The sequence below is a fragment of the Protopterus annectens genome, chromosome 16.part0, assembly GCF_019279795.1.
Source record: "Protopterus annectens isolate FY-2018-M chromosome 16.part0, PAN1.0, whole genome shotgun sequence".
Classification (NCBI taxonomy): Eukaryota; Metazoa; Chordata; order Ceratodontiformes; family Protopteridae; genus Protopterus; species Protopterus annectens.
In genome coordinates, this window is record NC_056750.1 from 589,979,479 (window position 1) to 589,998,085 (window position 18,607).

The 18,607-nt window shown below is 40.1% G+C and overlaps 1 protein-coding gene across 2 annotated transcripts in view; it reads left to right on the forward strand.

The window, feature by feature from the left end:
* The first annotated feature begins 15,523 nt into the window (after positions 1–15,523).
* The window catches only part of DPP7 (dipeptidyl peptidase 7), a 2,619,404-nt gene continuing 2,616,320 nt past the window's right edge, over positions 15,524–18,607 (forward strand). For both annotated transcript variants that reach the window (XM_044058506.1, XM_044058507.1), the window contains exon 1: positions 15,524–16,171. In XM_044058506.1, coding sequence (XP_043914441.1) covers positions 15,568–16,171 — 604 coding nt within the window. In that variant the 5' untranslated portion in view covers positions 15,524–15,567. The remainder of the gene's footprint in view (positions 16,172–18,607) is intronic.

Consider the following 18,607-nt stretch of genomic DNA (forward strand, 5'->3'; position numbering starts at 1 on the left):
GACAAGAAGATAGCATCTCTAGCTGAGTAAAATCCAGTCATTCAGCTAAACTAATTGCTCATGAGTGGGGGAAGGAAAATAAAAAAGGACAAACTGCAGCTGCAAGTTCTAAGCATTTCCTCTAAAAAACCCCTCTGAGAGTTTGTGTAATCTGAATTGCAGTATGCTAAAAAGGCTATTTGAAAACCTTGCCTCTAGCTGAACATGTGACTTACAGAGTACTAAAATGTAAACAAACTCCTCTAGCAAAAAATCTGAGCCAGTGCCCCTTTAAGAAGTTAACTTGTGAGTGTTTCTGCCATTTCACACTGAGCTAATCAGAGGAAGGGCACTGAGAAAACTGATCTGTGATATATAACATTAAGTATCCTGTTTTTTGCTTATTTTTACGAGTTATTTATAGCACTTTTATTGTCTGCTGAATACTTTTCTAGCTAGTTTCACTATGTGTGAGGTATTAACTGGAAATTTTCTACATTTGTTAAGCATCTGTTTCAATTTGTTCTGATGTTTCCACCCTCCCTCTCTATTGGTATCCTGTTCTTATACTTGGTGGCTTTGCAGTTGCCCACCCCTATTTTAAATTTGATCTGGGACACACTTTCCAGTCTAGTGTCATTACCTCATTCTACCTAATACAGAGAGAACATTTGAGAAGGCCAACCCACTTAGTTTCTTAACCTTGGATTATCTTCTGCTCCTCCTTTCTCCCTTTCCACTTCACAAAAAAAAATTCTAAGTTTGTTTCCTGCCTTTCCTGTAAGTAGTCTAGTCCAGATACAGATTTACTGTATCCAGGACTGTTTGTAAGTTTCTGAGCCCCCAAGCCTTTCTGTGTTGGAGGGAAGCCTTCTAGCTTATCACTGGGAGTGGTAAGCACTAGGTAGCTTATCTAAAAAAAAAAAAAAAAAAACACGTTATGCATCGCCGCTTAGCTAGGGTTAAAAGATTCCTGGCGCCATAAAGTCTGCTCTTAGAATTTTCCCTTAGAATTAGCCAGTTTTTTAGTTTTAGCAATCAAATCTGTTTCTTTGAGCTCAGCACTTGCTCAGAACTCGTAAGAACTAAATAAGCTACAAATTACTACAGCACTTGACTTTCCTCACTTGTCTAGAGGAAAACAGTTTTTAGTACTTAATAAATAGGCACACATCCAGGCATGTCTAAGGGGTCATCTCCCGGTGTTTTCTCCTGTCTACCTGATGAATCTGGGCATCTTGGGGCAATGCAGCAATTGCCTCATGTACACAGATAACCTTCTCCTCCTACCACCCTATACTACAACCTGTGAGAGATGCACTTATATGGCCAAACTGGAAGCAAAGCTCTCTTCACCCAAGACTGGACTAGACAATCAAGAGGACAAGGTAAACACTTGCACCACACCACACTCATCACATAGTCCCTCAAAACCTACACCACCAAAACACACACACAGAAACACAAAACACACACCTACATTCACGGAGGCTCTCAATAAACATCTGCCCAAGCAACAGGGACCTCCAAAGCAGATACGCAAGCAACCTCCACCCTCCAACACAACCTAAATGACACATAGCCCACAAAAATCAGTGTGACACTCAACCACAGCCCATAAGGCATAACAACGTACCCAACACTCTAGTCATAGGTGACTCTATAGTCAGGCACATTGATGTTCCACTCACCAGGCTAAACAAGGAGAAAGTTACTGTCAGCTGCCTGTCGGGTGCCAGGATCCGCCACATAACGCACCCACTCAAGTCACTCCACAACAAGTACAAATATGACTCTGTCACTGTCCATGGTGGTGTGAATGACCTGAGACATACTTCCCTGGACTACATGAAAAGAGACATGGAGGAGCTGTCCGATCTTGTAGCCCAGTCAGGTATGACCCTAGCCCTGAGTAGCATCCTGCCATCACCCAGAATGACACCACAGTACAAGGACAAAATGATTGGCTAAGTTTCTGGTGTCATTCTAAGGGGATCCAGTATCTGTCTGTCTGGGATGACATGATCGACAGACCACGATGCTTTGCCAGAGATGGCCTGCACCTGTCGCCCCTGGGATTCTGGATACTGGCTAAGGCTCTTGCCACCCCTATAGTGCCTTTTTTTAGGCAAGGTTCAAATGACAAATTCACCACTGTAACGGGTACAAGCAAGCAAAATCTGAGGGTAATGCTACTCAATGCTAGAAGTCTAAACCTCAAAATGCACTCATTCGAGGCACTCCTTAAAATTGAGAACATCTACATCTGTGCAGTGACAGAGACGTGGTTCAAGGCACCAGAGAGCACCCCTGCATTACCAGGCTATAATCCTTACCACACCTTTCGGTCACCTAACCTGGACCGAAACACTAAAGGTGGAGGTGTGTCTATATTCATTACGGATATCCACACCTCCAGGCTAGTTACTCAGCATAATGCAGCCGAGATTATCCAAGTGCAACTAATTCTGGGCAAGACCACAATCCAAATTGTAGCTTGCTACAGATCCCCCACCATGCCCCAGGATTCCCACTCCTCATTTCTTGATACACTGGAAAATATTAGGGTACAACCTAATATCCTACTAATGGGCGATTTCAACTACCCCACCATTAACTGGGAAAACTACTCATGTACCAACGCTTTTGCTCAACATTTTCTGGAATTCATAAATTCCAACCCTTGGATCAACTTATCCACACCCCCACCAGGGGCAGCAATATCCTAGACTTGGTCATTACCAACATGGGCAACTGGTGTTCCACACCAGAAGTCAATTCCTCGTTGGTCAGATCCGACCACAAGCTAATCACCCTAGACATCCACATCCCGCCCCCACCCCCCATTAGGGAAACCACCATAAAAAATTTCTCCAAAGCCAACTTCACACTTCTTAAGACGGAAGTGTTAAACTTCACGAAACCCATGCAGACGGACAATAGAGGTACGACTGCTGAATCCTACACAGATGCACTTTATAAGCACTTAAATGCACTTCCACGAGTGCATGGATTGTGCAGTCCCTAACAGAACCAAGATGCTATCCTCCAAAAAAAGGAAGCCAATCTGGTGGTCCCCTGCAATAAACAAACTCTACAACAGAAGAAAGAAACTTACAAAAAAAGAGTAAAATCCCATGATTGGAGGAACTCCCTGGTCAGCCTCAGTAAGAAGCTGAGATCCCTCATAAAATCCTCCAAAGCTAGTTACGAAAACAAAATCACCACTGATTCTAAAGACAACCACAAAGCATTCTATAGCTATGTCAAGAATCTCAATGGCAACACTCAGATCTGCTCTGAGTTACAGCACAATGGCACTAAATATACAGAAGCAACTGATATTGCCAACATCCTGGCACATAGGTTCAGTGCTAACTTTACCCCCCTCTCACCCCCTAAGGGGCCCATCTCTATACCGGAAGAATGCAAAGTTCCTGTAATCATGGCTGCACAGGTAAAAAACACACTCTCCAAAGCCAAGAACACAGCATCCATGGGACCTGACAACATCCCAGGCTGCATTCTATATGAACTACAGAACGAACTGGCACCCCACCTAAACACCATGTTCAATCATAGCCTCACCTCAGGCTTTGTGCCCACTTAATGGCGCACAGTGACGGTTATCCCACGTGGAGTGGGAGCCACCATGGACCCCGGGAACTACCGCCCCATTAGCCTGACAAGCCTGGTCTGCAAGGCTATGGAACATATCATCATGGAACTTATAAACAATGACATTGGTAATCTCCAAACTCTGGAACTCACCCAGTACAAGTTTGTAAAGGGCAGATAATGTCTGCTAAACCTGATAAACTTCTTTTAAGCAGTCACCAAAGCTGTAGATGAGGGTATGGTGGTTCACACAGCCTATCTAGATCTCGCCAAAGCTTTGGTGACACCATGCCCACTCTGGAATTATAGATAAATTCACTAAACTAGCTATAAATTCCTATGTCACAAGATGGGTTGCCTACTGGCTCACTAACAAAACCCACACTGTGAAAGTAGCAGACTCCAAATCCAACTTCAGACTGGTGACAAGTGGAGTACCACAGGGTTCAGTCCTGGGTCCTGTCCTGTTTGGTATCTACTTCTCTGAAGCACAGGCTAACACAAAAGGTCTTTGGCTAATGAAGTTTGCAGATGACTGCAAACTAGGAGCTATAATCGAAACTCCTAATGATGTGGACATCCTACAAAAGGGCCTCACTGAGACAGATGCCTGGTGTCAAAGCCATGGCCTCAAGCTCAATGCCAAAAAGTGCATTGTCCTCCCTTTTGGTAAAAATTATGTACCCATGAACTACCACATAGGCGGTAGTCTACTTAACACCAAAAATGCGATGCGACCTTGGGACACAGGTGGACAGTAGTCTCTCCTTTGACGATCACATTGCCACAGTAGTCAGGAAATCCTTCTATGTGGCACACCTCTTCACAAAAGATTTTTCATCCAGGAAAAAAGAGGTCATTGTTCCCCTCTACTCGTCACTCATTAGACCCATTATAGAATACAGCACCCCTTTTGGTATGTACCTCACAAGACATCTACAACAACTGGAAAGGCCGCAGAAAAACCTCACAAAGAGGATTACCAGCCTCAAACAGATGCCCTGCGCAGACCGTCTCAAAAAACTCTTTCTTTACTCCGTCACATATCGCCTACTCAGAGGCGATCTCTGCCTAACATGCAAAGCTATGTCAAACCCAGAGCTGTTGGACAGGCTCCACTTAAAGAAATCCCAATCCCTCTGAGCTACACACTCTAGGGACCTAAACCTTGTCACCACAATTAAAAGAACATGCTGGAGGGATAGATTCCTGTCCCAGAGACTTCCCATACTCTGGAACAAACTACCTGTCTATATCAAACAAAGCTCCTCATTAGCACTCTTCAAGAAAAATCTTGATGATTGGATGGGAGATAGGAAATTCACCCCGGGGATCACTTCTGTGGCTCTGCTCGACAGGGGCACAGGAAAATCATTTTCTTGGGTGGCAAAAGCCAGGTTACCTTTTTGAATAGGCCTATATAGGCCGTAGGGCTAATATTTATTTATTTAGTTATTGACATTTGTTAACCGGGTTTGTCCAACTGGGCTTGTGGCCTATTTTCAGTGGAAACCCGAGGAGAAAAGCTCCAGTAATACATTTTAAAACAAGTACAATTTTAAACAATATTGATATAATAGCAGTTATAGCAAAAAGATTCACATATGTTGGGTTACATGCATAAAGTTAAAGTTGTATTAAAAAGAAGCTAAGTAACAATTTTACATTGATATAGTTCAGTAGGTCAACAATAAAAAAATTTTGTTTGTATAAAATTATGCAAATGCATAGTAGACACATTGGAGAGAGAGGTGTAATGAGGTACTAAGTATGGTCCTTTTGAGGGTACATAAAGGGAAGGAAGACTAGGTAGGGTCATGGCAAAGCCTAGTACCTACCTATGAACCTATGTATAAGTTGCTGCCCCGCAGCTATTGGTTATCCAGTGTGATCCTTAGCTGGGTACACTTTGTATGGAGCTGTGTTTCAATGGGGTTTCCAGTTTCCTTCCACAATGATGAGATACTATCCAAAGCTCTTATAAAAAAATAGCATTGTATACAGTAAAACTGCAAATCTCAGCCTTCAATCAAAATATCAGATTCATTACTCCATCTGCCTTTGCTCTCTTGATTGGCTGGAATTGCCAAACGAACTTGCCTTTCTGTAGCTTACGCTACATTCTCCTATCCCTTCCTTAGAAATAGCAGCTTGGCTACTAACCAATCTCTTGAAACGATTAGGTAGTCTCTGCAAAAAAAGGTTTCTATAACCAGCACTTCTAATACATGACTAGCTGAAATGTTCTTGGAATGCAGTTGCTTCTTGACCAGATAAAACAGGTCATGTAGTTGGGATTGTACTGTTTTCTTATTTGAGAAAGTCGACATATGCATACAATGAGTTCTAATTATGGTATTTATCCCCAGGGTGAGACAACATTTCATTCTGTAGTTTTGTGTAATTGCTGGAGTAAACAGCAGTGAGGTGCTTGTATGCCTTCTGCAGTTCTCTGTGAGGAATGAGGCCATTAGGCTGACACACACAGTTCTTAAATGTTCCTGTTTTTCAGCCTTACACTCAAATACAATAAGCATATTTCCGCATCATCTGTTGGTACCATGTTCTGAAGAAATTGGCTGGCTATGTTCCCTTCTGAATACTAGGCTCTAAACAGTAGTTGGCTATTCCAGATGGAACTATAACACAAATGATATGTAATGGAATAAAAATCCACCAAGCTGTATGAACTCTGCAACACACTTTATTATTAAGCACTTTTCGTCCAACTGAATCATTGGAATTCCTCAAATAAAATGAAATTTTAAATTCATGGATTTAAATACAGCTCTAAAAAGATCAGGTGACCTACTCATTACATATTTAAAATAAAAAACTTATTTGATTACAAATCCATTATAAATGTATTAAATTAATTATGTTGTTTAAAACATTTATATTGTTTAAAACGTTTTACAGCCAGCCAACAAAAATATTTTCCACAGAAAACTTATTATTTTTAAACTAAATATGTACCTATATGTAGAAACATGTTATGTAAACATATAAATATAAAAATATGTTTATGGAATATGACTTTGTGAATCTAAACATATACAAGACTAGATATTCTATGTTTTAAGCATCTGAACTATTTTGATTCTGGTCAGATAAATATATATATACTCTACCCTCTAACTACTTATCATGCATACCTTTATACAAAATAACAATGCACAATGAAAAGGAAGATGTATATGTATATATACAAAAAATAGAAAATCAGTATACTTACATGCACATATACTTATGTATAAATATACAATTCACCTCTCTAAACTTTTTAATTTTAGTAAGCACATAATAGAACATTTATCATTAAGGCCAGAGTATGTGTAGGCATTAAGCTTTATTTGCCAAATTAATTCTAATTTCTCTAATAATAGAGAATGAGGGCCACCCCTACGGTCAATATTAATCTGATCTATGACCTTAAACTTGAATTTATGATCTGGGAAAACAGATATGTGCCTTGCTAAAGCACTTTCCTCTTTGTGTTTATTTATGCTGTACAAGTGTTCATACACTCTCTCTCTTAATTTACGATCTGTTTTCCCAATATAGAATGATGGACAAACTTGGCATTTTGCCACATAAACCACTCCCTTAGAGTTGCAATTAAATTTACATTTACTAGCTATTTTTTGACCATTGATGTTTGCACTAATTCCTTGCTCCATTATGTTGCAGTAGGGACAGTTGCCACACTGGGTCATACCTATCTTGGAAGTGGATGTCTTTTTCTGCTTCTCTAACAGGTTCTTGAAATTTAACCCTCTTCTTAACACAAAATTAGGAGTATCACCCATTTTGGATGCCAAAAACATGTCTTCTTTAAATATACTCCAATTTTTGATAATAATGTTTTTAATATTTCTAATATCCAGAAAAAAGGTCAAAATGCATGCCAAATTAAAGTTTACCCCTTTATTTTGTTCTTCAGTTGATGTTATAACCAAATTATTATCAACATTATTTATTTGTCTATTCTGTTTTAATATGGGGTTGTATTGTCCAATACTTCTTTTAAGTTTGACTTCCTCTATTAAGTCATCTAACAATTTAACAGGGTATGCTCTTCTTAAAAACATCCTTTTTAAATTAATGCATTCATCAAAGAAGTCCTGTTCAGTGGTGGTCATTCTTTCAGCTCGCACTAATTGACCCTTCACTACAGAACGCTTCTGATGAAAAGGATGTGCACTTGTGTAGTGCAGGAAGGTGTTGGAATAAAATTTTCTAAAAATCTTAGCTTCCAAGTTGTTATGTTCCCTGTTTTTATTTAATTCAACATCTAAATAAGGTATGGAATGTTCTTCTAAAGCATATGTAAAATACAGAAAGTCTGATGTAGTATTTAACCATTGGATTAAACTATTTGCTGTGTTCTCGTTTCCATCTATTAACATAAAGATATCAGCCAGGTATCTTGTGTAAAATTTAATAATATTTTGACGTTCCTGGTTCCCTAGAATATATATATGTTCCCAGTGTGACTTCACTAGATTTGTGTAGCTGAAGCCACATGGGGAACCCATTGCTACTCCCTTAGTTTGGACTTCCGTGGTGGCGCAACGGTGGCGTTGTTGCCTCACAGCAAGAGGTTCTCCCGTTCAATTCTCGTCTTGGGTTGGGAGTGCCTTCTGTGTGGAGTCTGCATGTCCTCCCCGTGGTCGAGTGGGCATTCAAAAGACATGTGTTGGATGGGCGTGCCTTCGTTGAAGGTTGGGCGTCGGGCTGGCAACTCGACACCATAAAAACCAACTGCCAATCATTAGCAGACCGGAATTCCGCTGTGGCGACCCCTAACCGGGAAAAGCCGAAAGACAAACTTCTTCTTCTTAAAAAATATAAAATTATTAGTTAATATAATGTGCAATAGTTCTGCTACTAATGAAATTTCTTGCTCTGGGGCACCCTTCTCTCGCATTCTCATACTAGCCCACTCGATACCCTGTTTGTGAGGGATACTGGTATAAAGGTCTCTAACATCTATCGTTAGGAAATTATACCCAATTCTATAATCTAAGGTGTTTAACTTGTCTAAAAATGACCAGGAATCCTTAGAAATAACTTCCTCTGTTGTAACATATTTTTTCATTATAGAATCCACGAACTTAGTACAAGCATATGTAGATGAAGCCCTCCCATCCACTATTGGTCTAAGTGGGGGGGGGGGGTCCTTTATGTCTTTATGAAGTTTAGGGACTCCAAACATATAAGGGGTCCTTGGTGAAAGTGTTTGTAGGTAGTTGTATATGTGCATGTCTATTCTACCTTCTATAAATAAATCATTCAGATAAATTCTAATATGCTGATTTGCTATATTCCATTCATTTAAGGAGGCTTCTGATTATGCATCAGACTCCAAAATAGTTTGGATTTTCATATAATGATGAATATCCATAAAAACAAGTCTGCCTCCTTTGTCCGGTTTCATTACACGGACTTTTGCAGAACATAAATTAAATAAATCTTTTTCCTCCTTACTTAAATTAAACTTAAAATCAGCTTCTGATTTGCTCAGTTATCTAAAATCCAACTCACACATTTTTTCAAAAATGGATAAATTATGTAGTGGTGGATTAAAGCAACTAGATACTTTAAATTCATTAACAGTGCTACCCTGTGCACCCAAAAGCTGATGCAGATTTAGTTTTCTGACAAACATTTTAAGGTCACAAATTAGTTGTGCTGTATTCATTCTATTTGTAGGAATAAATGACAAACCTTTAACCAGAATATTAACTAAATCCTCAGAAACTTTAAACGAAAAATAGTTATAGATAGAAAAATCCTTCTCTATGTTTTTAATAACACACAGGTCCTTTTTAAGCAAGTTAGCAGTGGTTATCTCCTGTTGTTCCTCCTCCTCCGCTTGTTGTAATAATTGCGAGGCCTGCCCCTGGTAAAATCCTGCCTTGAAGACTGTGCTGCTGCTTGCTGCTGGTTATTTAGTTGTTTATTATTATTAGAATTTCCATTATGGTCTCTAATACGATCAATTCTCCTTACATTTTCTACCTCCTGGTTGTCGGAAAAATTGCTCGTTTCATTTCTAGTCCTCTGCGGAAAAAGAAGGGGGCATAGCAGATGCTGATGTGTTGATGTCATCATTGGCAGTAGCCGATTCGGGCTTGTTGCTTTGCTGTTTAGAAACCCATGCTTGAGATGGTGGTGGCTGTGGATACGCTACACCCGTTTGATACTGGAGACTGTCTCTGTTTAGCCTTTTAAATTTAGTTAATCTAATTTTTGTCAAATGCTGATCTATACTTTGAAAGATACGATTATAATCATACTTGTATCTTTCAAAGTCCAAGTGAGATTTGACTTGGTTATCCAGTCTTGCAATTATAACCATAAGTTCTTCTAACATTAAGTTGTAATGTTTCACAATGACTTGTAGTAATTGTAAACCCTGTTGATTGAATAAGTTAACTAATTCCATGTGGAAATCTGAATCTGGAATTAATCCAGTAGGATACTGCCACATCCTTAACCCTTTCGGCACCATTTCCAGCCTAATGCACTCTTGGAAGTATTCAACTTCCAAGTGAAGCTTTTTATATTTGAACATGTTCTTCTCAAATTGATTTAAAGAATCAGCAAGTGATGTATTAACTCTGGCCGGGTTACCTGCCCCTTGAATGACATTAGAAGTAAAAAGACCAACTGGAGATTCAAGCCAGTCTTTTAATACTGGTGACCCCATAAGCCTTGAGTGGCTATTCTGTTGTACATCCTGCTGTAATTCGGGCACCCGACTTGTATCCACTGAACCTTCCCAATTGTTCGCAACAATAGTAGTGAAAGTCTGTGTTGAATTGGGTTCTTTAGGCTGGTTTTGTTGTACATTAAACATTCTCCTTTCATCAGGAGGGGTACCTGCTTGAACATTCTGGCTCGGTTGTTGTAAGGGTGTGGTACCTTGATGTTGCTGCTGGCTGGATGTCACTACATCTAAGCGGTTGTTCAACGTTTCAACCTTTTGTGATAAAAGTTGAATAAGTGCTGTTAACCTCCCCACTGCTTCAGATTCAGTAGTGGAATCTACAAACAGTTCAGCTGTGGAATTCAGAGTGTTATTAGCCATGGCGGAGCACCAAACTCACTTCCAAAATGACAAAAAACTCAAGAACAAACAATGGAATAAAAATCCACCAAGCTGTACGAACTCTGCAACACACTTTATTATTAAACGCTTTTTGTCCAACTGAATCGTTGGACTTCCTCAGATAAAATGAAATTTAAAATTCGTGTATTTAAATACAGCTCTAAAAAGATCAGGTGACCTACTCATTACATATTTAAAATAAAAAAACTTATTTGATTACAAATCCATTATAAATGTATTAAATTAATTATGTTGTTTAAAACATTCATATTGTTTAAAACATTTTACAGCCAGCCAACAAAAATATTTTCCACAGAAAACTTATTCTTTTTAAACTAAATATGTACCTATATGTAAAAACATGTTATCCGAAATAATTCACAAGTATCCAGGCTGCGAAACAATTCCAATAATAAAGATGATGAAGCCAGCAAGAAGGCCAAAACACAGTTTTAATCTAAAAATCTTGAAAGTAACAAATCCACTTGGTTAAGCGCTTTCATCTACATTAAGACATCCTCAGAACCAAGACAAATAGTGAACTTTTAAATATAATACAAAGACACATCCATTTGAAACCTTCAATAGAACCAACCAACCAATTAAACATAGCAAACAGAAATAAAGCAACAGTAACTAGATGTTACAGCTACTGAATATAATAGATTAATAATAATTATATAATAATAATTATATATATATATTATAATAATTATAATTATAATAGATTATAATAGATTCAGTTACTGAATATAATAGATGCTTCATATACTTTAAAATATAAGTGAACGTTTTTTCAATTCACTTGAAATTGAAATGTGTTCATTTAACCGTGGTGGGTTAGTTGCATCTAACCTAATCTGCCACATTTCCCTGTGCAATAAAATGTTCTCCCAGTCTCCTGAAAATGGTGTTGTAATTTGTTCAAGTATAAAAAAAAAAAAACACTTATTGAAGTTTTGACAACATGCAGCATGCCTTGCCAATGCAATTCTCTTGCCCCCCCCTTCTTATGCTATATTTATGCTGATATATTTGTTGTTTCAAACTATTCTTAGTCTTGCCTATATAAAATGTGCTGCATGTGCAGCAAGTAGCAAGATAAATATTTTTTCTGCTCTACAGTTTGAACATTTTACTGTGTCCCAATGATTAATAATGTTCAAAACTCCATTGTCCTTATTCACATTAATATAGGAACAATATGCACATTGGTGACATTTTCTAGTCGTAGGTACACCCCTACTCGTACTCTTCTTTCCAACATCATCTTAACATTCTGCCTGTTTTTGTATGTGAAAAATGGTGGAGATTTAAATAAATGACAAATATTACTATCAACTTGTAACAACATCCAGTTTCTATTTGTAATCTTTTCAATAGCCTTAATATCAGTTGTATAATGCAACGAGCCAGGAACTACACCATCCAAACTTGCTCCAAGCTAGGTATCACAATAAATTTCAAAAAGTCTGCATTGTCGCCTTGTCAGTCTATAACCTTTATAGGCGCAAGTTTAAGTTTAAGTACAAAAGACATGTCAGCGAGACTTCCGTTACACAGAGTATTAGATATTCGCCGACATGTACAGGTGTTATTAGGATGCAAGAAAATTCAGGCCAGATTCGTCCTAAAGACATTGGGCCTCATGGCAGCAGCGATCATACTAGTCCCCCTAGCTCGTTTTCATATGAGGATTCTTCAGTGGTTGCTTTTCACCCAATGGTAATTTCTACAACTTCCAATGTCTCACATGATTATGATTACACAGACATGCAAAGACCAGCTTGCTTGGTGGATGGTTTCCCCATCAGTACTCCAGGGCAGACCATTTGTTCTTCCTCCTCCAGTAGCCACGGTGACCACGGATGCCTCCCTGATTGGGGGGGGGCACTTTCAGGGCAGAACAGTCCAAGGCACATGGCAACCCCACGAGTACCATCTGCATATCAATGTCTTGGAGAGGAGAGCTGTGCTTTTAGCGTTGCAAACTCTTCAGAACTCTCTTCCCACCGGGACCATTGCAATTCAGACAGACAATATGTCGGTAGTGTGGTACATCAACAAGCAGGGCGGAACCAAGTCCTACCCCCTATGTCAAGAAGCACTCAGACTCTGGCAATGGGAGATCTCTTCCCAGCGTTTTCTGATAGCAACGCACATCCCTGGGAAGTCCAACGTTATAGTGGACAGGCTGAGCAGAGCAATTCTCATGCCTCACGAGTGGTCTCTCAATCAGACAGTGGCGGACCAAATCTTCCACAAATGGGGTCAGCCTTGCTGCGACCTTTTCGCCACCCCCTTCAACAGCAAGTGCGACAGTTTCTTTTCTCTCCTCCCTCTTCCCGGATACCCTCCCACGATTGGCCTCAGGAACTTCTTTATGCATTCCCTCCATTTCCCCTGATTCCCAAATTAATACAGAAAGCTACCATGCTGGGATGCAAGATGATCCTCATTGCCCCCTACTGGCCTCGACAAATTTGGTTTCCGTTCCTGCATCATCACCTCCTAGAGCAGCCCTGGACCCAGTACCAGACCTCCTGATCCATCAGTTGGGCAGGCTGCACCAGTCCCTGCAGTCTCTCAACCTCACTGCTTGGTTCTCCACTTCCAACCTTAGTCAGGCTTCCGGACATTTCCCAATCGGTGCGTAAAATCTTCTTATCTTCGCACAAATCTACCACCAGAAAAACTTATGCTAGTAAGTGGAAATGTTTCTCTTGCTGGGCAGAGTCTAAAAACATAGATCCCTTTTCAGCCCCAGTCCACCATGTTTTAGATTTCTTAGCAGAACTTTTTGAGACTGGGTCCTCTTCTGCCACCATTAGAGTTCAGTTAGCCGCAATTTCAAATTTCCATACAGGCCTATCTGAAACTAGTATCATGTCCCATAAGCTTTGCAAAGCTTTTCTCAAAGGGACTACTTTGCTCAGGCCCCCAGTAAGAGACCCCCCGCCTCCATGGGATCTTAATTTGATCTTAGCTTCCCTAATATTGCCCCCCTTTGAACCCGCAGCTTCATGTTCCTTAAAGTTTCTTTCTTGGAAAACCCTCTTTCTTGTGGCAATTACCTCAGCCAGAAGAGTTTCCGAACTCCAGGCCCTTTGTGTTCGCCCTCCTTACTTAGTTTTCCATAATGACAGAGTTTCGCTCAGGACTAATCCCTCCTTTCTTCCTAAGGTACCTTCTGAGAATAATCCGAATCAGTCCATTGATCTTCCGGTGTTCTTCCCAAATTATTCCAACAAAGCTGAACATAAATTACATCAGTTGGATGTTCATAGACAATTACGTTTCTACTTGCATAGGACTAAACAAATTAGAAAATCAGATCAGCTCTTCCTGTCCTATGCTGAAGGTAAACAAGGTCTACCAGTGTCTAAAGTAATTATCTAGGTGGTTGACTTCTATTATTACTTTGATTTATCAATTGAGAAACAAACAGCTCCCTGCTAAACCCAAAGGCCACTCTACTAGGGCTTTAGCTACTTCTGTAGCTTTTCAGGCAAGATTACCAATGGAAGCCATTTGTGCGGCAGCTACATGGGCCACTCCCCATACATTTATTTCTCATTATAAGTTGGATGTGGCCTCTAGGAGCAGAGCTGATTTTGGTTCCACTGTGCTGAAGAGTCTGTTCCGATGAGCCACCCCGGACTGAGGTGCTAGGGACGCTGTCCCAACCAGCAAGAATGAAAGCGAGGTAGACAACTTAACATTAAGAAGTTATGTACCTACCATAACGTTCCATGTTAGTTGTCTTCTTCTCGCCTTCTTTCTTGCTTCCCACCCTCCGTCCCCCTATCCCAATAGACCGAGAAGAGTTGCCCTCTGAGTTCCTTTTAGCTGGCTGGGTCTTATCTGGTTTGTTCCCTCAACCTTTTAGCTCTGTAGCTAAACATATGCTGTTAGGACAGGTGTCCTTATATTTGTCTGTAGTTAGGTCTACCAAACGAGATCTGGGGATCTAGCGCCAGGCATTGTGGGATATGGGGAGGCCTCGAGCCAGTAAATAGCTCTCAAGCTTTAGATGATGGCCGAGTCGGAGCTGAGGATTGGCTCCGAACTCAACCAGCAAGAAAGAAGGCGAGAAGAAGACAACTAACATGGAACGTTATGGTAGGTACATAACTTCTTATTCTTGAACTTTCTTCCAATTTCAATAGTTATATAATACAGACATTACATTTTTGTTATCAGACTTTCTAGCCCTCTTAAATCTGAAACGGTCCAGAAACAGCCAATCTACAACAAATTTTAGCAAACACATCTTCTAAGACACAAGTTCAATAATACAGATTTATGTAGAACTGATATTTTGCAATCTGTCAGTCACGTTGCTGTGCTCTTCTAAGTTCAACACAGTACTAATAAAACAGTCTATAGTGACTTTGTTACTACGCCTATACTCTCGTTCTAATACACGACAGCATACCTATCAAATATCCTCGACTTCCAGGGACGTCCCTTATTTTGACACATTTTATCTCTGTCGCTATTAATCCGTTGTAAAACTAGTGACTTAAGGAGAAAATGTAGTGAACTACACTTAATCAATAATAATAATAATTTGAGTTATGGACTACTGTTACTTACTTCACAAAATTTATATTATTTCCCATTCTCATATTCTGGCAATGTTTCATAACACTGATACTTTAAAAGTGCCCCTGACTCTGTTTAGAGATATACATTACAAAGATACGTTCAAATTGCAGTACACAAATACAGCAACTTCCTCTATCCCAAACAACACTCAGATAATACTCGTAACAAGACTGGTTCACGTGACGCATCGTGTAACCTGCGCTGTTTTTTAAACGTTATTTAGGCAGTGCGTGACCCGGAAAATGGAATGTGAAAAGAAGATGAAGTTGGGTTTGCTTGTCTTAATTCTTTGTGAAGTTTGTATTACAGCCTTTCTTCCCTGTATTCATGGAGTGAGGTTACCGTATCCGCAAGAAAGAGCCTTGGAGAAAGCGCCTGAGTATTTGGAAAGACTGGTAGGAGTGGAAACTGAGAAAAATTTGATGGGTGAAAAACAGCCAAGGGAGCTATCAGGCTCAAACCCGTTGTTACTAACGGAGGGACTGCAGAACGTTCTCCGGGGCTTGTTGAAGGAAGGCGTGGCGGTGTCTGATAGTGACTCCGTAAGCAAGAAGACCGTGTCTGAACAAGACAGTAGCTGGTGGCTCCCTAAAGTATACGTTTCGGGCAACATACTTGGAGAGAGAGAGACAGTGCATGGCGGACAACACATAAATACACATTCTCCCAAACTAACTGGACGGTTACAAGAGTTAGATGGTCTGGCTCGCACGCTAAAAACAGCACCGCAGCCCCACGCTGGAAAGGACTCCATCTACCAAGAGAAGTACTTCCAGCAAATCATGGACCATTTTGGTTTTAGTAAGCACGGCAACCAAACATACAGCCAGCGCTACCTTTTCTCAGGTGTGTGTCTTTCTGGTTAATTGATAAAATGAACAACAATGAAAGATAAATAATATAAACTTTGTTTCTAATATTTGATACTTTTAAGCGTATTGGAGGTAACGGCAATGCAGTGTGCATATCATGCCTTTTCCTAATGTTTACTGTAAAATTGGATTCCTAATTGTTTAGAGAGCTTCTTGATTCAACTAGACACCTTGCATCTGATTTATACAGTGGCATTAACTTAGTGCCACTATATTTTGGTAATTAGGGCTTGATTCCAATTTTGGATGCTTCCATAATACCTGTACTGCTTTGTGCATATGGTTTTGTGATGTAAATAGCAGAAGTGATGTTAAGTGTTACATACTTTTTGTTTTGCAGGATGATATATTAGTAGCCCCATTTTCCCCAATCCAGGAGTGTGCCATGTCAAGTTATTTGCAGCAGTTGTGAGATGCTAACACAAGTGTTTTGTTTTTCGTGTGTAAGAAAATGTGTTTAACCAAGTTAAACTAGTAGCTTTGTCAAGTTTAAGATTTCGCCATGTTTCTTTACAAATAAGATTGTTCTCATATATTTTTTGTTGACCATGTCTACATAAATCGTGTGGGTCACCTTGATTGACTTGAATTAAGTCCTTCCCTGAATTTGCATTTGGCCAACTAAAAAACCCTTTAGATGGAAGTAAACGTGCTGATATTTATCTAATTACTACACGCACACACACTCACTCATTCTCTAACATTAGAATGAAATGACTGCAGTCTTTTATTTGGACTAGTACTGCTTAATCCCAATTAAAGCCAATAAGAAAAATCATAATCTATCAGTAAGTGTGAGAATCACCAGATGTATGCAAAGGGCAGGACTCTGAGCCAGCTTATGCCAATGCTACAACCATCTCATGAAAAATTAACTAACTCCACGAACGCATGAAATTTCCCCCCAAATCGCTACAGATGCCTGCAGGGATTTGGGAAATCCAAGCAACAAGATTGCTTCAGGCCTTGGTAATAGCTTGTCTGTTACAGAATAAAGCATGCAGGAGTCAACCTCTCTGTCAAGCCCCCAGGCTTCCAGGTGTGGTTGCATGCTCCCTAATTGAAGGAGGCCAAGTTGTCTCCACCCACCAGGCCACTTTAGAAGTTAGCCTTGGAAGGGGTGCCCTTCTGTCGAGTCACACCGGTGTGACAGTGTAGTCTGTTTTTCTGACACTTGCTGGGAAAGGTAGAAGACTTGAATGGAAAAATAAAAGGAAATTCTTCCTGACCTCTGATATGATTACCCTTGTGGGCTAAGAAAACCCTAGGCTCCTTGAGCTACACTCCTTCAGTGAGTAAGGGTGGGTGAGCTTCTTCTGTACTCTCTCTCCATTCTTCCTCTGTACTACTAAATGCACTCTCAACTATCGCTCCTTTATAAGCTCTATTCTAATTCCCATTTATGTATACAAATCTTCCACCTTCCTCACCTGCATTTCGTTGAACTGTCCACACTATTCCTTCCCTCAGCATATTATTTCTCCCCAGGCAAAGACACAGGGCCTTCTATCTCTTAGCCCCATTACACTGACTTTGGAGGAAAGTAAATATGCTTTTACTCATCCACTGGCTACACACATGCATTTGCTTTGGAATAAAAAGACTTAAGTTAAATAATGATCAGTTAGTGCCAATGAGAATTGCCAGACATGTGCAAATGGAGGGATTTGGACAGAACCCAATCAGCCCAATACACCTGCCTCATGAAAATTAAGAAGCAGCCCCAAGAAATCCTGAAATTCCAGTCAAATAACTGTAAATCACTGTGGAGATCTGTGCCAAGCAGTCACCAGGGAGTCCCTCCTTGTCTGTAGCCTGCCCATTACCACTCCTTCTAGGTGCCAAGCCACTGATGGAAGCCTAGGCTTCCTGACTGAATGTATCTGAGCCTGTGGCCACCTTTCAGATTTAGGATTCCAGAGCTTCTCTTCCAACCCAGAAGAGTGACTTTAATCCAAGCACATCTGATAGGAATTCAGTAATTTTGTCTCATAAGCATCGTACAAACGTTCTGCTAACTGCCTACCCATGCTGTCTGTACAGCTTGGCTCCCTTCACAGTGATGTTTTGGTACTGACTACTGTTCTACCCAATGACCTAACCGTTCTGCTGATAACTGTTCGTAAGACTAGTAATCAATCAGAACAAGTTAAAAAAGATTGGGAAGCAAGATTGATAAGGCAATTTACAAAGGCAGAATGGCACGACATCTGTATGACTCACAAGTATGCAACAAAGTCCAGGTGGTTTAGGATTTTTAGCTTGGAAGTGTCTGCACAGATATTTTTCACTCCGAGCAGAGAATTTTTACTCTGGCAGCAAATGGAGGTGTGATGGGGAAAAAGAGTGGTAATTGGGGATTTTTTTTTTCTGAAGTGTTAACAATTTAGCAGATTTTAACTCATTGCAG